This window comes from Cherax quadricarinatus, chromosome 82, assembly GCF_038502225.1.
Source record: "Cherax quadricarinatus isolate ZL_2023a chromosome 82, ASM3850222v1, whole genome shotgun sequence".
NCBI classification, from domain to species: Eukaryota; Metazoa; Arthropoda; class Malacostraca; order Decapoda; family Parastacidae; genus Cherax; species Cherax quadricarinatus.
In genome coordinates this window covers 331,910-359,687 of record NC_091373.1, presented here as the reverse complement: position 1 = coordinate 359,687, position 27,778 = coordinate 331,910, and the positions used below count along the sequence as shown (strand labels likewise).

Below are 27,778 nucleotides of genomic sequence, written 5' to 3'. Positions count from 1 at the left end.
TTTCAGTCTGCGTGAGCTAACACTGTGGCTTGGAGTAACTATATTGGAGGTAAGAAATAATTTTTTAAAATTGTATATTAATATAGAATTGTTAAATAAATATTAGTTTTTTGAAGTACAGTGGAACCCCAGTTTTCGTCTTTAATCCGCTCCAGAAGAGCAGCCGAAAACCGATTTGTATGAAAACTGAAGTAATATTTCCCATAAGAAATAATGTAAATCTAATTAATCCGTTCCAGGCACCCAAAAATACTAAGAAAAAGTACATTTTCTAGAGAATAACTAGTTTTACATACAGAAAACAATGAGAAATAAATATAAAGCACTTATGAAATGGATAAATGAACACTTAAATCACTTTTACCTTTATTGAAGACTTGTTGGCATATGAAAGATGGCAAGGAGGGGAGAGGGAGGAGAGGTTATCTCTACCACCATCAGTACCACAATCACTACCACCCTCTACCATCATCACAACCACTACCACCCTCTACGAGTAATAAAGGCAGACTGAGTCGTGAGCATATGAGGGCTGCATCCTGCAGGCAGGTGGACGCTTCTGGTATGGACGATTTCCGAGCGGATGTACGAAAACGGAAAATTTCGCCTAAAAAAGTGGTCGAAAACTGAATTGTACAATAACTGGACCGGACGAAAACCAGGGTTCCACTGAAACTAAAATTAGAAGAATGTAAATTTGGCAGGGACATTGCAGTTCAAATGGTCATTTGAATTGTGATGAATGAGTGAAGGTGACTTAAGTTTTCTTATTTGGGTCACTATTTTGGTGGGAAACTGCTGTGATAAAATAATAATAAAGATGCTAAACTGAAAAAAGTGAAGAAACTCAAAAATATACTGTAGTATGAGACAGTGAAAGGTGCAGAGTAAGCAAATGGACATGGAAAGCATTTATGGCAACAAAGGGTCAGATTTCCTGAAAACTGGTCTTAGAAGCAGTGATTGTTCCACTGAAAGGTAAAAGTACCAGGAGTGAATATAACATGAATGATGAGTTAGCCTTCTTAACATAATATGAAAGGTATGCAATATTGTACTGATCAACTGGGTAAAATAAACTACTTTTTAATGCACTTGCATAATCACCATCATTCATTAAATGGATGTCTTACCAGAAGTGCACAGACATTGCAGCTCAACTGACCCTCTGAACTGCAACATCCCCACCCCTCATACAGGATGCAGACATGGCATTTCCCACCTCCAGGATTCAAGTTCAGCTAATTAGTTTCCTTGAATCCCTTCATAAACATTACCTTGTGCATTCTTCAACAGCAGAGTTATATAAAAAATAATTTGGACAAGGAGTTTGTGTTCACAGATTTTGAGAAAGTGCATGATAAAGTTACTAAAGGTAAGTTGCAAGAGTTTCACTCTCTCATGGTTATACAAGTTTTTAACATTTTAGGAAAAATACTTTCATGATAATGGTTAGAGAAAAAAGTGAAAGCTTTGATTAATGATTGTCTATAAATGGGGAACCACAAAATGACAAGGGTTCAGTAATAGCAGAGTGCAAATGAGCCCTAGTAAAAGAGATTGAAAATTACAGTGGTACCTTGACTTGTGAGTGCCCCAGCTTACAAGTTTTCGGAGTTGAGCCATCGCTCGGTCAATTTTTTGCTCTGAGGTGAGCCAAAATCCGAGTTACAAGTGAGCTTCAGATATTCTACAAAAACAAAAATAAAGTTGCTAAGATTTTGACATTTGCAAAATATCTTGCCCTTTACTCCCACACAAATCCCAAAATATTTGGAATATATTTCTAATATTCCACAAGCCAATTGTAGAACAATAATTTTTTTTTATTCCTGTCAATATTATTGCATTTACTGTACTTCAATAATAAATGGTGGGCTTCATGAAATAAGTCGGTAACTTCTGAGATATTCACCAGGAACGCAGGCCGGCCTCTAGTGCAGTTAGCCTCTCAAAAACTCTGTTTTCTCTTACCCAGGACCAAAGAACACGTTATAGAAAGGAGCAGTAATGATTTTATATGCTCAGACTGGTCCTGGACACTCGCCATATTATGGCTTATTTTCTTCATTCTAGAGTATATATCATGTTTCTATGTTACTTAGTGTTTATTATGTCATATTAGATCAATTCTGATAGATAAATAAGCCGTAGAGTTGATAGCGTTATATTTGAAGTGTTTTCTCCTGCCCCTCAAGACTCAGGAATTCCGCCGACATAAGCAAATGTCTGATCTCCAAGGTAAATACACTTTATAAAACCAGTTTATTTCTTTACATTCTCTTTTGTTATGTTATTATACAATATTTCTTATTTATAAATACATTTTTCTTATTTAAAAACCCATAACAAAAAAATTGGGATGTTTTTTGGGGGCTGGAACAGATTTGTAATGGCATTTCAATTAGTGTCATTTCAGTAGTGCTGAAATGACACCAAGTGCTCAGATACTGTAAACAGAGTGCAGGTAACAAAATGGCACCAGTCAGCTGTGTGCATCACCACTGAAAATGATAAACATTGAAAAGCATCATATTAGGAAAGCTCTCTAAAGATGAGTGCTGTATTAGCGGAGTATGCCTGTACTAGATTATAAGGACCATCTTAAGAATTTTCTTTTAAAGAACTAAATGTTAAAGGCTTGTGCATAATTATTCTTAGTTTAGGAGGAAATATGTTGCTAGATAATGATTGCAATTATTCATTTAATTTATGTATATTTTTACATCCCTGTGATATCTCAGTTTTTGTCGTAAAAGTTTATATAACGTGTGATAATATTGTTTCAGGTGTTTGTCTGGCTCACCGCATTACTAGTAACCTTAGTGCTGGTGGTTCTTAGGGTCGAGGGAGTCATGCCTACAGTGAGCTGGTGGGTAGTACTATCTCCTATGTTCATTGCCGATGCACTGAACACCTACTTTTGTGTTATTGTCCTTATTCGAATGTACCTGGATGGTGTTCTGAAGCCAGCAGCTTTACGTGCTCTTTGGAGTTTCTCTGTGCTAACACTTGGCTTTACTTTTAAATTCCTCCTGTGTAGAAAATTAATGGAGCCCTCTCAACTTGAATACTCAGCAGTAATGTCACCCGTGTTTGTTCTCCTTCAGTTAATATTAATACGGGCTTGTCACCTTAACTGAATTATTAAAACAAGCTAACAGATTTCAAGATAAGTAAACTACTACTGTAAGTTTGAGAAATGTCTTGGCTCATTATCATAGTCAAAGTCATTTAAATTTACTTAATATAGTGCAGTATAATGTTATTTTACTTAATGAAAGTATTACAGGTTTAAAATAAGGTCTTGTTAATAAAATTAAGAGAATCTCTTGGCTTCCTGAAAATAAATTGAAATGGCTAATGTGTTTATTTGTAAGGGAAATATAAATAAAATAAAATATCAGTATAGGAAAATTTTTATTTATTCATCCCCTTTAAGGGACTCCTTGTTTAGATATTTAGCTAAACAAGGAGTCCCTTTTTATTATGTAACACCATACAAAATTATTTACATTATTCATAATTTTTTCACCATGTATAGATATACTTTTTTTTTTCTTTTTAACACACTGGCCATCTCCCACTGAGGTAGGATGGCTAGAAAAAGAAACACTTTCACCATTATTCACCTCAACACTGTCTTGCCAAAGGCATGCAGATATGACAGTTCAGATATCCCTCAAAACAGTATCTTTAACCCCTCCTTTAGAGATGGCAAATTCTTTTACAAAATTTAGCAAGATTATATATTGGAGGAAATGGGGATAAACAATTGTGATGTCAGCAAATATTTGGCAAAACAACTGACTGCACTTTAAAGGAGGGGTTTGGGATATTGGCAGTTTGGAGGGATATGTTATATATCTTTATATATGCTTCTAAATTGTTGTATCTGGGCACCTCTGCAAAAACAGTGATTATGTATGAGTGAGGTGAAAGTGTTGAATGATGATGAAAGTACATGTATTTTCTTTTTGGGCCACCCTGCCTCGGTGGGAGACGGCTGACTTCTTGAAAAAAAAAAAAAAAGTTTTAGTAACCCTGCCTTGGTAACAAGACAGCCACTGAGGTAAAAAGAAAAAAAAGTGCTGTACAACAGATGAGGGCATAATTTAGGAGAAAAAATAGAGCAGCAGAATTCGGATATAAAGCACAACTGTTGGAGGAAAGATGAAACGCCAAATTGCAGCAAAGTTTGTGGGTTTAGCACTTTATTATTATTGTAATTATAACTATGTGTAATTGATCACCCACAGATAGATTCCATCTGTATTAAAAGGGGTACTTTGAAGAGTGAATAACAAGCATAGCAGGGCACTGAAAGTGTTGAAAATAATGTGTGCTCTGATAAATAAAACAGATCAAAATGCTGTATACTGGATAGCTGATGTGAGTTTGCAGTTCTTGCAGAATGGAACAGTACATGTGCCTTCATGGGGAGAAATGTTCAACGTATAAGCATCATACAGCACAAGGGGAACAGGATGTAATCATGTTCATCTAATTCTAAGGGAAGGATAAGTCTAATTCCTTGGAACAGAATCCCCTCAATGATATCAAGCACCTTCCTTAGGGGGAGAATGGAGCAGTATAACCATGAGAAGATCACTGGCAAGTCTGAAGTGACCAATGTAGTGCTGCAAAAGAAGTCTCCCGTATTGCCAACATTCTTGCAATTACTAGGTCAGACTTGAGGAAACAGTTACAAAGGGATAACTTCCTATTGAAAAGAGCAAGTTTTTGAAGGACTGAATGTGCAGATTTTGAAAGTTCATTGTCTAGAGACCCAGCAAAAAAAAATTTTTTTTTTTTTGCTTACTAAAGTTGCAACAAACCTATCTGGTGCTGTATGACACTTATGGGTTCAGAGCGTCTCCATATTATATGTTACAAAGCCAACACTGAAAGGGGGATGAGGATGTAGAAGTTTCAAGTCACTGACCCTGCTATTTTTTGTCATTAACATTTAATGTTGTGAAGTAGACAAGTATCATTAGTAAACCATTTATATTTATTTATTTGCTTAATATATTTATCCTTTTTTCATCACTTTCTACCCATTCTTCAGAATTAGTATCAAAATCCTCCATTTTTTTGTAAATAATCCACCAATTACCAAGGAAGCCTACGTCCATAATGCGCTCATGAAATGTCAAATAACGTGGTTTGAGATATTCACATTGACTCTTGAACACACCACATGCCTTGGAATAGTTGTCTACCCAAAGAAATGAGCAAAATCCAAGGCTTAACCTGAAATAAAAGCAATTTAAAAGTAATAAACAGATCTGATGAAAAAAGTTATTTGAATAAAAATATTTATTAAAATTTGCATTATCTATGTAATACATAGGGAGGCACCGGTCAGAGAAATAGCAAATGTTGAACTAAAGCTAAAGGAATCTTACAGGAGTCAAGAAATGTGGGAAGAACTAAAAGTGTAAGTGTAAATATTAGTAGCAAGATGTACCTGAAATCTTGCGTGTTTATGACCCCTCATGGAAGGTTCCTTGATGTTGGTGAGGGGCTCTTGATTTAAGGAATTGGATCTGTGCTCCAGTTCCCCGAATTAAGCCTGAATGCCTTCCACATCCCCCCTCCCCTGGGCGCTGTATAATCCTACGGGTTTAGCGCTTCCCCCTTGATCATAATAATAATAATTGCGTGTTTATGAGACAGAAAAAAAGATGCCAGCAGTCCTGCCATCATGTAAAAAAAATTACAGGTTTCTGTTTTACACTCACTTGGCAGGACAGCAGTAGCTCCCTGGGTGGTTGTTGTCTACCAACCTACTACCTAGGATTATTATTATTATTATTATTATTATGTTCAGTATGTAAGAGAGACAAGTTTTGAGAGGGAAAAAAAGGACTAAAAATGTGATGACATTCACCTTCTCACCAAGCCATGATTGTAGCAGTCTACCATATAGTTGAAATGAGCATTAACTTCTTTGTTCCTAATCTTGGCACTTAACAGAGCTGATTCATTCATGTATTTCTGCAAAGTATCTTGAAAATCCATCTCATCTGGATTTGTTTTTACTGCATATATATATCCAGCTATTACTGGAATGAATTAAAAAAATAAGTTAGTATCATAGAACAGAATTACAAGAGAGTGGTATATTATGATGTAGTTTATTCAATGTGAATAATTAAAACTGAATTTTTAATTACTGCACCAAATTATGAAAAGGTATTATATAGTACATTAAATAAATTTTTTTATTAGCTGACAACCTTTATCAACAAATGGAAGTCCATCTTTATGAGAGAGAGCAAAGTAAATAACAAGGTTAAACATATACATGTAGTATCTACAAATTGGGAAGAGTGAGCATTCACTTGATTCATTTCCATATTTAATCAACTCATTGTATTTTTTATTAATTTAAAAAGCCAAAAAAAGCAGATTTTATACAGTACATATGTATATGAAAGTTATACACATAGTATAACAGTAATTTTGACTAAAAAAATAAGCTACACAAGGAGGCATCACAGTCTTCCCAAGACTTAAATCATATATCTTATGTTTTATGACAACAGAAGGAAATTTTAAAACATTTGCTAAAAATTCAAGCCATTTAAAGGAAGATCTAATTTTTTTTAGCCGATTACAAAGAAAATACAGACACTCCTCATTTAACAAATTACCTGTTAACGATTGCGCAGACTTATGACCAGCTCTCTGACCAGTATGTAAGCCTAAGTAATGCATATTAGAGCTGATTTCCTCTTTTCTGTTTATTACAATATACAGTACACTACTGGATAAACATTTAAAAATACAGTGGACCCTCGAATTTAGTAGTGTCATTTCTGTATGCAAAACTATTTTTATTATCTATAAAATGTATTTTTTGTTAATATTTCCCATAGGAAATAATGTAAATCCAATTAAACCATTCCAGACACCCAAAAATATTAACAGAAAATACATTTTATAGATAAAAATAGTTTTGCATACAGAAATGGCACTACTAAATTTGAGGGTCCACTGTATACTAAAAATGTCATAAATGTTGCAAAGGAGACATTAAAACAATATCTAAAGATGGCTGACACAAACCCATTATCAGCACAGTATGCTCCTCGCTTATCGACCAATTTGCTTAATGACCTTGTCATGGGAACAGACCTTGGTCATTAAGTATACATTTTTAACTTTATGTTCTAGTCTTACAAAACAGAGAGAGTAATTTTCCAGGATTCAATTTCAATAGCTTTCAGTTTAGCAAAAAAGTTAACCCTTTCACTGTCTCACATAGATCTATGTTACTGAGGCCAGGACACTTAATTAAATTTATTTGTTATATATTTATTAACACGTCGGCCATTTCGCACCAAGGTAGGGTGGCCCGAAAAAGAAAAACTTTCACCATTATTCACTCCATCACTGTCTTGCCAGAGGTGTGCTTACACTACAATTATAAAACTGCAACATTAACACCCCTTCTTCAGAGTGCAGGCACTGTACTTCCCATCTCCAGGACTCGAGTTCGGCCTGCTGGTTTCACTGAATCCCTTCATATTACCCTGCTCACATTCTAACAGCATGTCAAGTCCTAAAAACCATTTGTCTCCATTTGCTTCTATCTAACATGCTCATGCATGCTTGCTGGAAGTCCAAGTCCCTTGCACACAAAACTTCCTTTACCCCCTCCCTCCAAACTTTCCTAGGCCAACCTCTACCCCACCTTCCCTCCACTACAGATTTATACACTCTTGAAGTCATTTTATTTTGCTCCATCCTCTCTACATGTCCAAACCATCTCAACAACCCCTCCTCAGCCCTCTGGATAATAGTTTCAGTAATCCCGCACCTTCTCTTAATTTCCAGACTTCGAATTCTCTGCATTATAGTGGATAACACAGACGGCATACTAACAAAATAGCCAACAATTGCTCTGTGACCTTCAGCTTAATACTTGCATAATCCTTTAAGTATTGCATCAAACTTTTGCATTTTTGTCATTACAGTATCTTTAGAAAAAGATTCTCTGCCATTTTTTAATAAGAAGAAATGGCAACACAGGGGAAAGGCTTTCAATTTGAGATGGGGATACTGACAGTGAAAGGCTTAATGAATGTTTTCATATAGAGTACAGTGGTGATAATTTTTAATCCTTAAACTGTCCAAACGTAGATCTACGTTCACCTGCGAGGCGTTCCAAATATTTTGAAAAATAAAAAAATTGTTTTTTTTTTTGTTTTTAAATTAAAGAGGGCTATTTTCTGTGTGGTATAAAACCAAAAAAAAAATTTTTTTAGGACCAGTACTTACCAAGATACAAGACCGTGAAGTTGGCTCTGGATGCTCACCTGACGGCAACATCCAGTCTTGCCGCTTGCAGAAGTGTTGCTGATTTACCTTTTTTCTCATTTTTATTTTAATTCATATAATTTTTATGTACTGATAATTACAATTTATAATAGTTCTTGTGATTTCATAGCCAATCTTTGTTCTGACACTAATATTATGTACTGAAATAGTACTCAAATTGTAACAATCACACTGACAGGTGAACATTTTCACCTGCTCTGGTCATTTACTATTGTTTAGAAATATATACAAAGTATTTTTAGGTCCCAGCAATGTTTTAGACATGCTGGAGTATGAACCTCCTTGAAGAATGGTGTTATGACAAGCATCAGATAAGTGGCATTTGATGAATGTGCCCTGCTGGAGGGGAAACCTTGCCTTTATATGTTTTACTCTTGCACACAAACATGTCTTTGTATGTCTGTCTGTCAGTCTGTACATCTATCTGTCTGTCTGCCTAGTTCTGCTTATCTGTCTGTCCAGTTCAGCGTATCTGTCTTTCTGTCTTCTGTGTGTGTGCCTAGAGTATAATATGAACTCCCTGAATAATGGTGTTATGACAAGCGTCAGATAACAAGTGACATTTGATGAATATGCGCTGCTGGAGGGGAAACCTTGCCTTTATATGTTCTTACTCTTGCACACAAACATGTCTTTGTATGTCTGTCTGTCAGTCTGCCTAGTTCTGCTTATCTGTCTGTCTAGTCCTGCTTATCTGTCTTTCTGTCTGCCTGTGTGTCTGTCTTTCCATCTGCTTGTCTATGTCTCAGGGAGTGGCTAGTAAACCTGTTGGTTTGTGGTGTATGGACCACTCCTTGATTGCTGAGCAAGTGACACTGCTATTATTTGTGTCGTGTTTACTTATGTCTTATATCTACAAACAATGTATAGCACTTGGCCTGGAATTTTTGGGTTCTTCTTTTCTTCTTTCAACAAACTGGCCATATCCCACTGAGGCAGGGTGGCCCAAAAAGAAAAACAAAAGTTTCTCTTTTCAAATTTAGTAATTTATACAGGAGAAGGGGTTACTAGCCCCGTGCTCCTGGCATTTTAGTTGTCTTTTACAACACGCATGGCTTACGGAGGAAGAATTCTGTTCCACTTCCCCGTGGAGATAAGAGGAAATAAACAAGAACTAGAAAGAAAATAGAAGAAAACCCAGAGGGGTGTGTATATATATGCCTGTACATGTATGTGTAGTGTGACCTAAGTGTAAGTAGAAGTAGCAAGACATACCTGAAACCTTGCATGTTTATGAGACAGACAAAAGACACCAGCAATCCTACCATCATGTAAAACAATTACAGGCTTTCATTTTACACTCACTTGGCAGGACGGTAGTACCTCCCTGGGCAGTTGCTGTCTACCAACCTACTACCTAATGGAATTTTTGGGTTATCCTAGGTAATTTACATTATGTATAATAACTGTATTTATGAGTACATGTGAGAGACCGATATACAAATGGACAGTGACAGACAGACAGAGATATAGACAGATAGACAGAGACAGCCAAAGCCAGCCAGCTAGCCAGGCAAATACATATGAACATAAGAAAGAAGGAACACTGCAGCAGGCCTACTGGCCCATGCAAAGCAGGTCCATGTTACCCCCCAGCTTAGACCAATGACCCACCTAGTCAGGTCACATCCACTGAAAGAAGGAGCACTACATCTGACCCAGTAGCACAAGCTAATCAGGTCCAACTCACACCCACCCACACCCACTCATGCATTTATCTAACCTATTTTTACTTTCCTCTTAAAAATGTGAGTGTTAATATGACATGACATCAGTGAATCACTGGTGTTTGCCATGTTATTTGCTCTAGCTGGCGTTCAGTTGAACTGGTGCTCCCACAAGGTACTAAGTGATCCCCGATTTTTTTCATAGTGCACACACTGAGTGCACAGACCCATTCTTTCATGTCTAGGCGACTCAGGCCTATCGCACCAAATTTGACGGAATGAAAAATAAAACGATCTACGTTCGGAGCCCACCGCACGTGAACGTATATCTACATGTTGCCAGCTTAAGAGTTAAAGCCAGTAATTTTGATTCATTTTACAGTTACCACTTTGGTTTTATTTCTTGGTTAATATTTTAAACATAAGAATTTGTTCGGATTTTTAACCCCAGAGGGTTAGCCACTCAGGATAACCCACGAAAGGCAGTGCATCATTGAGGAACTGTCTGTCTTATTTCCATTGAGGTCCTCAATCTTGTCCCCCAGGATGCAACCCACATTAGTCTACTAATACCCAGGTAACTACTGTACTTGCTTGCTAGGTGAACAGGACAGCAGGTGTAAGGAAACATGCCCAATGTTTCCACTCTTGCTGGGGATTTTTTTTTTATATTTTATTTAAAAATACATTACAATACATTAAAAAAGTAAAAGAATAAAAGAACCCCTTATCGACTCCGCCACAGCTTGCTGGGGATTGAACGATGACACTCAGCGTGTGAAGTGAAAGCGCTGCCTATCAGGCCACGGGCCACGTGCAGCACTATTTTACAGATACTGTATTTGCACACAAATAACCCCTCAAGAACATAAGAACGAAGGAACACTGCAGAAGGCCTACTGGCCCATGCGAGGCAGGTCCAAGTCTCCTACCGGCTTAAGCCAATGCACCCAACCTAGTCAGGTCAGGTCACATTGACTTAAGGGAGGAACACGGCAACCGACCTGGTAGCACAAGCTATCAGGTCTAACTCACACCCACCCACATCTACTCATGTATTTATCCAACCTATTTTTAAAGCTACACAACGTTCTAGCCTCTATAACGGTACTTGGGAGTTTGTTCCACTCATCCACAACTCTATCACCAAACCAGTACTTTCCTATATCCTTCCTGAATCTGAATTTTTCCAACTTAAAACCATTGCTGCGAGTCCTGTCTAGGCTAGATATTTTCAGCACACTATTTACATCCCCTATATTTATTCCTGTCTTCCATTTATACACCTCAATCATATCCCCCCTAATTCTACGTCTTTCTAGAGAGTGCAGTTTCAGGGCCCTTAGTCTATCCTCATAGGGAAGGTTTCTGATACATGGGATCAACTTTGTCATCCTCCTTTGTACATTTTCCAGAGAATTTATATCCATTCTGTAATACGGTGACCAAAACTCTGCAGCATAATCTAAATGAGGCCTAACCAAGGATGTATAGAGTTGAAGAACAACCTGAGGACTCCTATTATTTATGCTTCTTGATATGAAGCCAAGGATTCTATTAGCTTTATTGCGAACACTTATGCACTGTTGTCTTGGTTTCAGATTACTGCTAACCAGAACTCCTAAATCTTTTTCACAATCCGTAATATTAAGATCTACATTATTTAGTTTATATGTGGCATGGTTATTGTCCTGTCCAACATTTAGAACTTTGCATTTGTCTATATTAAACTGCATCTGCCACTTCTCCGACCACTGCATCAGTCTATTCAAATCTTCCTGGAGTGCTCGAATGTCCTCGTCAGAATGAATTCGACGGCCTATTTTGGTGTCATCGGCAAACTTGCCGATGTCGCTCTTTATGCCCTCATCTATGTCGTTTATGTAGATTGTGAACAGCAGGGGGCCCAACACTGACCCCTGTGGAACACCGCTCGTGACACTTCCCCACTCTGATTTCTCCCCATTTATGCAAACTCTCTGCTGCCTATTTGTCAACCATGCCTCTATCCAGGAAAAAATTTCTCCTCCTATTCCATGTGCTTTATTTTTCCTCAACAGTCTCTGATGTGGGACCCTGTCAAAAGCCTTACTGAAGTCCATATACACAATATCATATTCATTACCATGATCTACCTCCTCAAATACCTTAGTGAAAAAAGTTAATAAATTCGTAAGGCAGGAACGCCCCTTTGTAAAACCATGCTGAGATTCGTTGATTAATTTATGCTTTTCAAGGTGGCTACGAACTGCCTCGGCAATTATTGATTCCATAAATTTTCCCACTATGGAGGTCAGGCTTATTGGTCTATAGTTCGAAGCTAAGGACCTGTCACCTGTTTTGAAAATAGGTATCACATTTGCCATTTTCCACTTATCTGGCACCATGCCAGTTTGTAGTGATATGTTGAAAAGATTAGCCAAAGGTGTGCTAAGCTCCTCTTTACATTCCTTTAGAACCCTTGCATACAGTTCATCAGGGCCTGGGGATTTGTTAGGTTTTAATTTATCTATTTGCCTAAGGACCATGTCACTTGTGACCCTAATCATGCACAGTTTATTATCGTCCTGTTCTACATAATTTATCATTACTGGAATATCGCTGGTATCCTCCTGTGTAAAAACTGAGAGGAAGTATGTGTTAAAAATTCTACACATTTCCTTATCACTGTCAGTGAGCTGACCCGAGGAACTTTTGAGTGGGCCTATCTTGTCCCTGATCTTACTTCTGTATACCTGAAAGAATCCTTTTGGGTTAGTCTTCGATTCTCTTGCAACTTTAACCTCATAATCTCTTTTTGCTTTTCTAATTCCCTTTTTTATTTCTCTCTTTAACTGAATATATCGATTTCTCAATTGCCCCTCTCCTCTTTTGATTTGCCTATATATGCCTCTCTTTTGACCAATCAGATATTTTAATCTATTGTTCATCCATTTAGGATCATTTTTGTTTGATCTGATTTCCCTATTTGGAACATAATTTGACTGAGCAGCTAGAACTATGCCCTGGAAAGCATCATATCGGCAACCATCACCACCTACCTGACCCTTAGTCAGGTCATTCCAGTTCAGCCCACCTAAGTAATTTTTCAGTCCTATGAAATCAGCCAAGCGAAAGTCAGGGACGGAGACTTGATTGCCATTATTAGGGGAATTCCATGATATATTAAAACTGAGTGATTTGTGATCACTTTCCCCAAGCTCATCATTAACCTCAAGATTATTAATTAGTGTTTCCCTACTGGCAAGAACCAAGTCAAGGAGGTTATTTCCCCTAGTTGGCTCTGTCACAAACTGTTTTAAAAAACAATCCTGGATCGTATCAAGAAAGTCACCTGACTCTAAATTTCCTGTCAAATTGCTCCAGTCAATCTGTCTATAGTTGAAATCTCCCATTAGCACAACATTTTCGTATGTAGATGCCTTACGAATTTCGTCCCATAGAAGTTTACTGCACTCCCTATCAAGATTTGGGGCCCTGTAAATCACACCCAAAATTAGTTTTTCTCGGCCCTCGAGAAGCTGTAACCAAACAGATTCAGTGGCTGACGCTTCTAATTTAATATCTTGTCTAACACAACAATTTAAATTGTCTCTGACATACATCGCTACTCCACCACCTTTCCTGTTGACCCTGTCGGTGTGGAATAATTTATAGCCTTGTATGTGACATTCAGAGGGCATCTCTCTATCTTTCAGATTGAGCCAGGTCTCTGTTATAGCAATAATATCTATGTTTCCTGCACTTGCAATTAATCTTAGCTCATCTATCTTATTTCTTACACTCCTGCTATTAGTATAGTAAACCTTAAGGGAGCTAGTCCCTTGCTGCCCTCTGCTGTCCCCCTTTGTTTGCTGACCTGATCTATTGTCTTTATTTATAACTTCATGCTGAATGCCTTTTATACATTTACTGTTTCCAACCCAAGTGTTGCAACCTGCTTGTTTCCCACACACACCCATACCTCTATCTTCCATCAGTTTAAAATCATAGGCATTTCACCAATGGCCTTCTCAATCGAGTCTGCAAGTGCTACCACCCCAGCCCCAGAGAGATGTACCCCATCCCTTGCATACATATCATGTTTGCCATAAAAGTTGTTCCAGTTGTCAATGAATGGGATTGCAAGTTTCTTGCAGTATCTGTCTAGCCAGCAATTTACACCAATTGCCCTAGACAACCATTCATTTCCTACTCCCCTTCTAGGCAAGATGCTACATATGATTGGGATCCCTCCCTTAGACTTAATGAAATCTATAGCTGACCTGTACTTATCTAGCAGCTCTTCTCTCCTACCCTTCCCAATATCATTTCCACCAGCACTGAGACAGATAATGGGCTTGTTCCCATTACCTGACATGATATTATCCAGCCTGTTGACAATGTCCCCAACACCAGCTCCAGGGAAGCACACTCTATCTCTCATCTTCTTATTCCTATTACAAAAAGCACGGTCAATATATCTTACCTGAGAGTCACCAACCACAAGAATGCGCTTACCTCCATTAGCAGGGGCAGTAGTACCCTTACCTTCACTGGCCACTGAAGTACATTCATCCTGAAGAACAGAGAAGCGATTTCCTACCTTCAGATCTTCACTCTTAACTTTCCTTACTCTGATGCGCCTTCCATTACTGTGAACCACTCGCCACTTGTAGCAGGTGCTGGACTGCACCTCACTGCTGGTAGCCGTTGCTACCTCCCCAACTACAGCCTCCTCACAGCGAGAGACAGACTGCACCTCACTTGAAGCCTCATTCCCCACAACTCCAGCCACCTCACACTCTCTCCCAGACCCATTGAAGTGGTCCTTCAGCCTCCTAATCTCCTCCTGGAGAAGCAAGACCTCCTCCTTCAACTCTCCAACCTCAATTTTTAAAACACTGCAGAAGCAAGCCATGCTTTGTAACCGTCCACACTAATCCCCAAAGCAGCTCAGGGTCTGTGACCTCACGTGACGACTGACCACTGACGACTGGTGAGGGGCTTTTGATCTAGGGAATTGGATTTGTGCTCCAGTTTCGTGAATTGAGCCTGAATACCTTCCATCCCCCCTCAGGCGCTGTATAATCCTACGAGTTTAGTGCTCCCACATGATTATAATAATGCACACCAATAACTTACTTGATATATAAATGGATGCTTTGAGTGGGTGTTTTCTTGAGTCTGCAATTATGTCCAGAACCAGTTCTTTATAGTCCTGAGCAACTGATACCCAATAGTTACCTAATATATAAGAAACTGAGATCAGACATCAGATTTGTTGCATTATTTGTAAAAAAAAATTTTGAACATTGTTGAACAATATTCAGGCTATATTTAGTAATTCTTAGTATAATAAGAAAAGATGCAATATATATAGAACAGCTTTAAAACCTTAAGAATAAAAAGTAAGCCTATGTTTCATTTAAAGTAGGTATTGTATAAAATCAAACTTTTGCAATTGCTTTGAACTACTCTTGATACTGGGTCACCTTCACATGGGACTGTGTAGCAACTACTGTCTCCCATGCACTGTCCAAAAACAAAGAGCTCACATTGCTTTAGTGGCTATTTTTAGCATGAAGATTTATATATTTAAACTCCTGAAGTTTAATAATGTCCTTTGCATACAAGCATGATTTAAACTGGAATAAATTATGTAAGACTGCAAATACATAATGTGAAATTTCCAGATAATTAAATAAGCTGACCTTTAGTGCACTGCAAAAATTGGAAATGTAAAGTGGCATATTGTAAAACAGCTAAAATTAAATCATGTTTATGAAACTCCTAAAAATGCCTCAGATTGTTTAAAGGTTGGGGATCTTCTTAGCACAGTAGATTGGGAAGCGAACAAAATTCAAGAGTACTCATCATATCAATTTTATTACATTTTTGGAAAGTGCTGAACCAGTATCATCCAGTGCCTGGGGAATGGGAGGAGAAAGGGGGTAAATAAGATTGATCTAGAGAATGAGACTGGTAGCTCCAATTTCTTGGATCAACAGCCCTTCATTATTATCAAGGCAGGTATCAAAGACCTGTATATACAGAAAAGCACTGTATAAAACATTAGAGTGAATTACTTGCCATGTCTTTGCCAGTACTGTAATGGAATTAAACACTAGAAAACTAAAGTTCAGCAGTACCTAACTAATGAAGCTGATGACCCTTAGAGGTTTAGTACTTCCAATGATTGTAAATATATCAATAACAATTTGCACAACAAATAACTATTTCTTACGGTATGGACAGGATTGCTGCTATTTATGATAAATAATAATGGAAAGAAGTCAGTACTGACCAAAATTTATTATTTTTTTTTAAATACTGCTAGTTGAAAAGCCCATAATATGCACAGTATTTCAAGCAAGCTAAGATTATTCTTAATGCTAGTTAAACCAACCTTCACATGGAAAAGTTGCTTAGGAATACTAGTTAAAATTACATAGATAAGAAAGATGACATAGCATATTTAGGGATTAGATTGTTTAAAAGCAGAGTTAAATTTATTAGGTGATATGAATAGATATTAATCTGCACAAATTTGATGATGATTATTATTGGGCGGTAGAATGAAGTAATGAAAATAATGTATGAACAGGAATGTTAAGAGAGTCTGATGATTATTATTATTATTATAATCAAAAAAGAAGCGCTAAGCCACAAGGACTATACAGCGCTGCAGGGCAGGAAGGAAGCGAGGGCATCAGGTGGCAAAAGGGAGATGGATGAGTAATAGGGTATGGATAACAGCGGGGTAGTGGATGGTGAAAGGGTAAAGGGCAGCAAGAGACTGAACTAGAAAGGGCTTAGGGGAGTGCGAAAAATATCATCAGAGTTTGTGGAGTAAATCAGTCGTTGTCAAGAAGTCAATGAGAGAGTCAGGATTAAAGGAGGGTCCATCAGCAAGAAGGGAAGGTAAAGAGAGAGTAGTAGAACGAAGACGACGTTGGAGGTAAATTCTGCGTGCTCGTTGATAGAGAGGGCAGTCTAACAGAATGTGGCTAATCGATACTGGAACTTGACACTGCTCACAGAGAGGAACAGGGTGCCTCTCCATGAGATACCCATGAGTAAGACGAGTGTGGCCAATGCGAAGGCGGGAGAGAGTGGTCTCCCAACCTCGGCACTGATGACAAGAAGAGGGCCAGTAACCTATGCTCGGTTTAATAGAATGAAGTTTGTTACCGAGCAGAGTTGACCAACGTTGTTGCCAACGGGTGCGAAGGTGGGTAGCTATTGCAGCAAAATAGTCCAGAAATGGAACACCTCGATAGGAAATTGGTAGGTCATGCACTGCTGACCGCGCAGCAGTGTCTGCCTGTTCATTGCCCTGTACGTCAACATGACCAGGGACCCAACAAAAAACAATATCTTTATGTTTGGTAGAGATACGGCGTAGCCAAAGTTGGATACGGAGAACTAGGGGATGAGATGTATCAAATTTTCGTATAGCCTGTAGAGCACTAAGGGAGTCTGAGACTACTACAAATGATGACACAGGCATAGATGCGATACGAATAAGTGCTGCAAGAATGGCATACAGTTCAGCAGTAAAAATGCTAGCTGAAGATAGTAAATGCCCCCGCACGACGCTGTCCGGAAACACTGTTGCGAATCCGACGCCGTCTGAAGACTTAGAGCCATCTGTGTACACAGCGGTGGCATGAGAATGGGAGTGGAAGTGATCAAGAAAAAGAGAGTGGGAAGCCACCGTAGGCAGTTGAGCTTTCGAGCAAGGGAGTGAGAAAGAACAGACCCGAACAGCTGGAACTTCCCAGGGGGGTAGGGAAAAGTGAGATGCTACATGAACATATAAAGGTGGTAACTGAAGGGAAGACAAGAGTGAATGTAGGCGAAGAGAAAAGGGACGGAGCAAACAGGGGCGGCGAACGAATAAAGAATGTCTACTAATATCGGTGACCATTCTATAAATGGAAGGATTGTGTAGATCGTGAGAGCGTACATAGTAGCGAAGGCAATGGGCATCACGGCGATCAGACAAGGATGGTACATTTGCTTCTGTATAGAGGCTCTCAACAGGGGAAGAGCGAAAAGCACCAAGGCACAAACGTAAGCCTTGGTGATGGATAGAGTTAAGGCTAGAGAGAGTAGCAGGAGAGGCCGCGGAATAAATCTGGTCACCATAATCGAGTTTCGATAAAACGAGGGCTGAATGTAGGCGAAGCAGAGTTCGACGATCGGCTCCCCATGAAAGATGAGCAAGGGTTTTAAGAAGGTTTAGCCGGCTGTGACAAGTTGCCTTCAGAGAGGTAATGTGAGGTTTCCAGGATAACCGACGGTCAAAGAGAAGGCCTAGAAACCTGACTGTATCACGTTTGGGGATACGGGAACCATAGAGATACAAAGGATGATCGGAGATAACAGAGCGTCTAGTGAAAGTAATTTGGTGAGTTTTGGTACTTGAAAATTTAAACCCATGCGTGGTGGCCCAAGTGGAAACACGGTCGACCGCATGCTGGAGAGAAACTGCAATAAGGTGACAGTCAGCGCCTGCACAAGCAATAGCGAAGTGATCAACATAGAGTGATGACCAAATATTGGGTGGGAGAACAGAGGCCAAATCATTTATAGCAAGGAGAAACAGTGTTGTGCTTAGAACACATCCCTGAGGGACACCTTCAGCTTGGACGAAGTCCGGGGAAAGAACATTATTGACTCGAACACGGAAATGTCTGTCAGTTAAAAAGTTCTTAAGGAAGGATGGTAGATTGCCTCGGAGGCCTAAGGAATGGGCCTGGGCCAAAATATTATACCTCCAAGTTGTGTCATATGCCTTCTCAAGGTCAAAAAATATGGCAATAACTGAGTGATTATTCGCAAAGGCATTACGAACATACGTATCCAAGCGTAGTAAGGGGTCTATGGTAGAACGACCCTTACGAAAGCCATATTGACTAGCGGAGAGACTGTTGTGAGTCTCTAAATACCACATTAAACGTCGATTTACGAGGCGTTCCATCACTTTGCAAACTGCACTAGTAAGAGCGATGGGGCGATAGTGGGAGGCATCATGTCCTGTAGTACCCGGTTTGCGGAAAGGGAGAACAATGGCAGATTTCCACAGCTGGGGAAGAACTCCTTGTGCCCAAATAAGATTGAAGAGGTGTAAGAGGACTACAAGGGCTGACCGATGTAAATGTTGTAACATACGAATATGAATGTCGTCAGGCCCAGCTGCCGATGATCGGCAAGCTGAGAGCGTTGCCTCCAGTTCTTGAAGTGTAAAAGGCACATTATACTGTTCTTCTCTGAGAGTAGAAAAGTCCAAGGGTACTAACTCTCTGGCAGACTTTGAGGAAAGAAACGAGGGGCATAGATGGAGCCCTCGGGAAATATGGACCAGATGTGTGCCAAGTTCAATGGCAACGTCGAGAGGGTTTGCTACATCAACACCAGCGACCCGTAGAACAGGAGCCGGGTCAGGAGAGTATTTACCACTCAATTTCCTCACTTTTTTCCAGACTGCACTCATAGAAGAAGCAGAGGTGATGGTGGAAACATAGTCTCGCCAACAAGTGCGTTTAGCTTCACGGATGACACGGCGAGCGATCGCACGCTTCTGCTTAAAATCAAGAAGTCTCTCAGCGGTTCTATTGTACCGGTACCTGCCCCATGCAGCACGTTTCAAACGTACTGCACGAGCACAAGCAGGAGACCACCAAGGCACGCACTTCTGAGAATGCCTGCCTGAGGTTTAGGGTATAGAATGAGAAGCTGCGGTATAAACTGATGTCGAGAAGATGTGTAGGAGCTCATCAATGGAGGATGAAGAAGGAACCTCACTAAAAGCAGTGAGGTGTGAGTAAAGATCCCAATTTGCCCGATCAAATTGCCAGCGAGGGCTACGGAAAGGTGGTGAATAGGAAGGAGAAGTAAGAATGATCGGAAAATGATCGCTGTCATGTAAGTCTGGTAGAACAGACCAGGTGAAGTCTAGTGCAGTGGAGGAAGAGCAGACTGATAGATCGATGCAAGAGAGAGTATGAGTACGAGGATCAAAATGGGTGGGAGTACCCGTATTTAAAACATGGAGGGGGTGAGAGGCGAGAAAAGCCTCCAACTGAATGCCACGTGAGTCACAATGAGACCCCCCCCAGAGGAAATGGTGGGCATTAAAATCACCAAGTAACAGAAGTGGTGGTGGTAAGGATGAAACAAGAAAGGCAAAGTCTGGGATAGAAAATGCTCGAGAAGGAGAGAGATATAAAGAACATATTGTAAACCACTTATTCAAGTGGATACAGGCTGCAGTGTAATGCAGCAAGGTATGGACAAATAGTTGACAGTAAAGGTCCCATCTGAGAAAAGATCCGAAGAATACAATAAATTATAGCCTGAGATAGGTTGGAAAACAGCTGAGTGTAATTTTGGTTCTTGTAAGCAAGCACCAACAGGGGAAAACCTGGAAAGCAACATCTGAAGCTCACCCCGATTACCCCTGAGGCCGCGGATATTCCACTGTAAATAGGCCATGATTGGCGATGAAGAAAATATCAGGAATCTGTAGGTAAAGGCACCTACGGACTAGAGGGGTTAGAAAAGTCAACGTGTGGTGGCATTGGAAGACGTTCAAGTAGCGAAGGAATGGAGCGTTGCGAAGAATGGGGTTGTGAAGATGGAGGAGAGGGAAGAGAAGGAACAGGAAGTGAATCAGTGTCCATTGAAGGTTTAGTCTCTGCAATATATTCTGAAATGGCTTCAAGTGTTTCTGAATTCAAAGATGTATGGGAGACCATATTGGAGATAGAAGGAGGAGGGTGAGTAAAGATTGGGACAGTAATGGACTGTACCAAAGTAGAGGGGGAGGGAAGAGTGTAAGGGACTGGAGATGAAGTATAGGGGGGGACAGAAGAGGCAGAAACCTGGGAGGTGGCAGAAGAGGGAGAAACTTGGGAGGGGACGGGGGTGGAAGGCATAGTACGAGGAGGAGGGTGAATCTCCACACTTGTAATAGAGCCAGAGAGAGGGGAAGAACTAGGTACAGAGACTGGAAAGGTAAAGTGTGGAGGTGGAAGAAGGGAAGGAAGGGGCAAAGAAGATTTGAGCAATGTGGATTTTTTGGACTTCTGTGTAGAGGGGCGATTGGTATTAGGTGTCGTACGAGGTCTTGTCGATACTGGGGCTTGTGAGGAAGGACGCGAAGATGTGAGGACAGACTGAGTTGTAGTCGGGACGTCAGAGCCAAGGACAGCAAAAGGATTAGATGCCGTAGTGGCTATGGGAGGGGTAACAACAGAGGAGGCTGCAGAAGATGGGACCCCAGAAGTGGGGGGATGTTTGGAAACACGAGAATAAGAAACACGGGGTAGTCTCCCTTGGAGGCGGAGATGAGTAACTGCCATAGCATAAGGGAGACCTTCTGCCTCTTTGAGGCAACGGATTTCACGTTCATTTAAGTAAACCTGGCAACGGCAGGAGTATGAAGGGTGAGCTTCATTACAATTAAGGCAAGATGGAGGTTGACTGCAAGATGTATTAGAATGGTCGTCGGCACCACAGACTGGGCATTCGGCCATAGATCTGCAATATTTCGCTGGGTGACCAAAACGCCAGCAATTTCTACATTGTTGCGGTGTAGGTATCACCTTTCGAACTTGTAACCGATGTCCCGCGACATATACAGAGGACGGGAGTTCTCGGCTGTCAAAAGTTAAACGAGCCACATTGCAAGGGTAACGTCTCCACCCCCGGGCAGGAAGGACATAAGTGTCTACTTTGAGGATTGGGAGATCCTGGAGTTCCAGCTGTTCAAAAATGTCATTGCCACATGACTGGAAATTCTGTTGGACTATGGTATGGGGCAGAATGACAGTACCACTACAAGAATTGAGAGAAAGATGTTTTTCAATAGTGATAGGAGTAGTATCGATATTCGAAAGGAGAGAAAGATCATGAGCTTGGGTAGCATTCTGGACAGTGATGATGCGCGTACCACTCTTGAGAGCGTGAAATGAAATATCTCTGCCAACATGACGCAGGAGCGCTTTGCCAATACTATGGTCAGAAAGGTAGGCAGAAGAAGAAGTTGGTCTTAAAGTAAAGAATTTAGTCCATTGTGTGGTCCGAAACTGAGCGTGGAGAGGGAGTGCTTGACGTGTTGGTCTTTTCCGAGTAGAATGGGAAGGTAACGAAGGAGCATCATCAGGAGATTGACGTTGGCGTTTAGGAGTAGGACCGGAGTTGGTCCGGCATGAAATGGGTGGGCGATTCGAAAATTGCCGTACCGTAGAGGGAGAAGCCGGAAGCATAGTCAAAGGAGAGCGGAGTTCAGACAAATCGAAGGAGTCAGTCGAAGCCCCGGTACCTGAAGCGGGTGAGGAAACAGCACCAGCAAGAGGTACAGGGGCATCAGGAGTGTCCGAAGAGTGGTCTAAACACAAGGCAGGGTCAGAATGGGGTGCGGTATCAAGAAGGGGCCCGGGGGTAGTGGTTTCATGGACTAGGGCTGCCATGGTTAGGTTACTCCTTTGCTTTTTGTTTTTAAGAAAAAAAAAGAAAGAAAATAAAATAAAAATAAAAAAAAGAATAAAAAAAGGGGGGAGCGGGGAGGAATAGTTCCTAGGAGGAATGAAAGGGCCGGAAATCTCCCTCCGCGCCCAAGAGGACCTCAACACCGCTAGTAGCGCAGATGCAGCATGGAACCCGTGCCATACCCTACCCTTCATGCCAGTAAACCAGCAATCCGGGATAGCAACCTCACATCTGCCGAGCTACCTCGGTGGACAAAAGAGAGGGCGGCTGGATATCCGCCACAAAGCATACCTCCTTCAGCCACCACCCCCGGAATCCGAAAGGTGGCTTCCAGAGATACACCCGTCGCCTGAAAGATACCCAAAGCTACTCCGGGATACAGGAGAGGGATCGGGACATCCCCAGGCAATCCAGATTCCACGGCAAACTACGCCACCGCCAAGAACCTCAACGGAATGGGATGGACCCCAGTGTCCTTTCCCCTACCTAGGAACTAGCGCGCCTGTGGGAGAAATCCCAAAGGCCAAAAAGAGGAAGGGCAAAAGGGAGGGGTGGGGAGGAGGAGGAGGAATGGAAAAAGGGGAGGATGGGATAGGGGAGGGGAGAATGGGGGGTAATTAGGTTCGGTCTGAGGAAGAAGACCGACAGGGCTAATTCCTCAGACCAAGAGCCTCTTCACCACGCCAAGGAGCCCCCCTTGAAGAGGGAGAGTCTGATGAGACAAGTTATAATTGTCATATTACACATTTTCAGTGATAATAATACATGACCATTTACAATAAATTTACATAAACACTTATGTTAGATCAGATTTAGTTTATTTTTTTTAATACATATATCAAGTAGCTGACAAGGAACTTTTGACATTTATATATCCTGGAGTCACATTCAAGAATGGTTAAATGTATAGGCATACTTTTGAGCTTTTAAATGACGTACCCCACTTCTCCATAACGCCCCCTTTAAATTTTTGGGGAATTGTGAATTTCCATGACTTCTTAACAACCATCGAAGATAACCGTCTCACCACTGAGGCCATGTTGTTGTTGTTGTTGGAATGTAAAGGCCACTGACAGCTCTCACTGTCCTCCCCAGCCCCTGTTGCTGTGGTTGTTAAAGATCACCACGACGCAAGCCTTAAAATAGTCCTTTCCTCTCCTCTGCTCCAGTAGATCAAGTAGTTAAATGATAAATGCTAAAAAAAAAAAAAAATCTAGACTATAGTTTAAATTTAATTCAGGAATGACCTTCCAGAGCATGACCTTCCAGAGCATGACCAAGTTGATGACTTAGCTAATTAAGCATTAAATAAAGAAAATGTCGAATATAATTTGGTAGCTCGTGGCCTGGCAAGCAAAGCTCTCACTTCACACGCTGAGGGGTCCGGGTTCGATTACCGGTAAGAGGTGGAAACACTGGGCGTGTTTCCTTACACCTGTTGTCCCTGTTCACCCATAAGTAAACTGAATACCCGGGTGTTAGTTGGGTGGTGTGGGTCACAGCCTGATACAAAAATTGACCTAATTTGCCCGAAATGCTGTGCATAACAAGGGGCTTTCTATACAGTAGTATGTCATTGGTGTCAGCTAGGCCTGTATGCCATGTACAAGTACTTGTAGAAAATAAAGATGGGTATTATTATTATATTACATTTAAATAATACTGAAAGAAAATAAATGGTAAACGTGTTTGAAGGATCCACCACGAGGCCTGATCTCAGACCGAGCCGCGGGGGCGTTGACCCCCGCGGCTCGGTCTGAGATAAAGATTAAGATCTAGCATATCAATTGTCCATCATAATGAAATGTGTCGGGTTACGCATATTTATGAAAAAAAGTAACTCAGTATACTGTAAGATTTTACTGTGAGACTGAAGCTAGGCTATAAGTATCTCTGCAGTACGGTTTGTATGGCGATAACATTAAATGCAAAATGTGTGGACAGAGGTAGGGCCGTACATTGCAAAATTATATCTTAGTGTCCAAACATCCAACCTTCAGAGACACCTTCATGCAAACCTTACAGGATATTGGAAAACACTTCACTATCAATGATATCAAAGTTTGAGACTATCCACTTTTTGCGTCGACTCGATAAATGAACTGTTTGGAAGAGATTGTTTATACAACATATATTAGGCCCATCTTGTTGTATGTAGCACTAGTATAGAACCCGCACCTGAAAAAGGTTGTTAAGAACCTGGAGAAAGTGCAGAAAGCATGCAACTAGGCTTGTTCTTGAGCTAAGGAGTATGAGTTACGAGGAGAGGCTTACGGAACTGACCTTAACGACACTAGAGATAATAAGAGCCAGGGAGGACATTTTTACAACAAACAAAATATTCAGAGGAATTGATAAGATAGACAGGGATAGGCTATTTGATAGGCGAGAAACGGGAACTCAGGAACACTGCAAGAAGTTAGTCACATATGAGCCACAGAGATGTTAGGAGGTATTTCTACAGTCTCAGAGTGGTCGGCAAGCGAGATGACTTTGGTGAGGAAGTGGTGGAGACAGACTTCATACATAGTTTTAAGAGCAGGTAAGATAGTGCCCCATGTGGCTAAGAGGGAGTAAATCTGAAGAGTTGCATAATAAAAGGCAGGGCCAGGATCTGAGAATCAACCCCTGTAACCGTAAAGAGGCGAGTACAAACTAGTGAGCACATACACACTATCACACCAGCGGGGTCCCGCAGGGGTCAGTCCCAGGACCAGTGCTGTTTCTGGTATTTGTGAACGACATGACGGAAGGAATAGACTCTGAGGTGTCCCTGTTTGCAGATGACGTGAAGTTGATGAGAAGAATTCACTCGATCGAAGACCAGGCAGAACTACAAAGGGATCTGGACAGGCTGCAGACCTGGTCCAGCAATTGGCTCCTGGAGTTCAATCCCACCAAGTGCAAAGTCATGAAGATTGGGGAAGGGCAAAGAAGGCCGCAGACGGAGTACAGTCTAGGGGGTCAGAGACTACAAACCTCACTCAAGGAAAAAGATCTTGGGGTGAGTATAACACCAGGCACATCTCCTGAAGCGCACAACCAAATAACTGCTGCAGCATATGGGCGCCTAGCAAACCTCAGAACAGCATTCCGACATCTTAATAAGGAATCATTCAGGACCCTGTACACCGTGTATGTTAGGCCCATATTGGAGTATGCGGCACCAGTTTGGAACCCACACCTAGCCAAGCACGTGAAGAAACTAGAGAAAGTGCAAAGGTTTGCAACAAGACTAGTCCCAGAGCTAAGAGGTATGTCCTACGAGGAGAGGTTAAGGGAAATCAACCTGACGACACTGGAGGACAGGAGAGATAGGGGGGACATGATAACGACATACAAAATACTGAGAGGAATTGACAAGGTGGACAAAGACAGGATGTTCCAGAGATTGGACACAGTAACAAGGGGACACAGTTGGAAGCTGAAGACACAGATGAATCACAGGGATGTTAGGAAGTATTTCTTCAGCCACAGAGTAGTCAGTAAGTGGAATAGTTTGGGAAGCGATGTAGTGGAGGCAGGATCCATACATAGCTTTAAGCAGAGGTATGATAAAGCTCACGGCTCAGGGAGAGTGACCTAGTAGTGATCAGTGAAGAGGCGGGGCCAGGAGCTCGGACTCGACCCCCGCAACCTCAACTAGGTGAGTACAACTAGGTGAGTACACACGCACACACACACACACAAACACACACACACACACACACACACACACACACACACACACACACACACACACACACACACACATGGCTAGAGTGGCCAGAAGAGCTCATGCATGCAGGGCAAAGCTCCTGATCATGGGTGACTTAACCACAAGGAGATCGATTGGGAGAACCTGGACCCACATGGGGGCCATGATACATGGAGGGCTAAGATGATGGAGGTGGTACTGGAAAACTTCATGTGCCAACACGTAAGGGACACTACAAGAGAGAGAGGAGAGGATGAACCAGCAAGGCTGGACTTAGTATTCACCTTGAGTAGTGCAGATATCGAGGACATCACATATGAAAGACCCCTTGGGGCCAGTGACCATGTGGTTTTAAGCTTCGAATACACAGTAGAGCTACATACAAGTGGAGGGAGAAGCAGGAAGGCCAGGACGAATGAAGCCAAACTACAAGAAAGGGGACTACATAGGAATGAGGAACTTCCTGAACGGGGTTCAGTGGGACAGAGAACTGGCAGGGAAGCCAGTTAATGAGATGATGGAATATGTAGCAACAAAATGCAAGGAGTCTGAGGAGAGGTTTGTACCCAAGGGTAACAGGAATAATGAAAAAGCCAGGATGAGCCCATGGTTTACCCAAAGGTGCAGGGAGGCAAAAACCAAGTGTGCTAGGGAATGGAAGAAATATAGAAGGCAAAGGACCCAGGAGAATAAGGAGAGCAGTCGTAGAGCCAGAAACGAATATGCACAGATAAGAAGGGAGGCCCAAAGACAATATGAAAACGACATAGCAGCGAAAGCCAAATCTGACCCGAAACTGTTGTACAGCCACATCAGGAGGAAAACAGCAGTCAAGGACCAGGTAATCAGGCTAAGGAAGGAAGGAGGAGAGACAACAAGAAATGACCGTGAAGTATGTGAGGAACTCAACAAGAGATTCAAAGAAGTGTTCACAGAGGAGACAGAAGAGGCTCCAGAAAGGCGGAGAGGTGGGGCACAGCACCAAGTGCTGGCCACAGTGCACACAACCGAGGAAGAAGTGAAGAGGCTTCTGAGTGAGCTAGATACCTCAAAGGCAATGGGGCCAGATAACATCTCCCCATGGGTATTGAGAGAGGGAGCAGAGGCGCTATGTGTACCCCTAACAACAATATTCAATACATCTATCGAAACAGGGAGATTGCCTGAGGCATGGAAGACAGCAAATGTAGTTCCAGTCTTTAAAAAAGGAGACAGACATGAAGCATTAAACTAAAGACCAGTGTCACTGACATGTATAGTATGCAAAATCATGGAGAAGATTATCAGGAGAAGAGTGGTGGAACACCTAGAAAGCAACGATCTCATCAACAGCAGCCAACATGGTTTCAGGGACGGGAAATCCTGTGTCACAAACCTACTGGAGTTCTATGACATGGTGACAGCAGTAAGACAAGAGAGAGAGGGGTGGGTGGATTGCATTTTCTTGGACTGCAAGAAGGCGTTTGACACAGTTCCACACAAGAGATTGGTGCAAAAACTGGAGGACCAAGCAGGGATAACAGGGAAGGCACTACAATGGATCAGGGAATACTTGTCAGGAAGACAGCAGCGAGTCATGGTA

The 27,778-nt window shown here is 41.3% G+C and overlaps 1 protein-coding gene across 1 annotated transcript; it reads right to left on the bottom strand.

The window, feature by feature from the left end:
- Window positions 1–3,459: 3,459 nt before the first annotated feature.
- LOC128705132 (mitochondrial import inner membrane translocase subunit Tim29) lies at window positions 3,460–23,586 on the bottom strand. Its single transcript, XM_070102500.1, has 4 exons — window positions 23,439–23,586; window positions 15,144–15,245; window positions 5,897–6,071; window positions 3,460–5,256 (listed from the first exon to the last, which is right to left on the bottom strand). Exons 1-4 carry the CDS (start codon window positions 23,536–23,538, stop codon window positions 5,019–5,021), a joined length of 615 nt encoding a protein of 204 aa, XP_069958601.1. The 5' UTR covers window positions 23,539–23,586; the 3' UTR covers window positions 3,460–5,018.
- Between the last annotated feature and the right edge of the window lie 4,192 nt (window positions 23,587–27,778).

Coding starts and splice junctions, on each gene's coding strand:
- LOC128705132 (XM_070102500.1), bottom strand. CDS start 23,538: ATGGCCTCAGTGGTGAGACGGTTATCTTCGATGGTTGTTAAGAAGTCA. Junction 6,072..15,143: donor AGCATCCATTTATATATCAA/GTAAGTTATTGG, acceptor AATTCATTCCAG/TAATAGCTGGATATATATAT. Junction 5,257..5,896: donor AATCATGGCTTGGTGAGAAG/GTGAATGTCATC, acceptor CTTTTATTTCAG/GTTAAGCCTTGGATTTTGCT.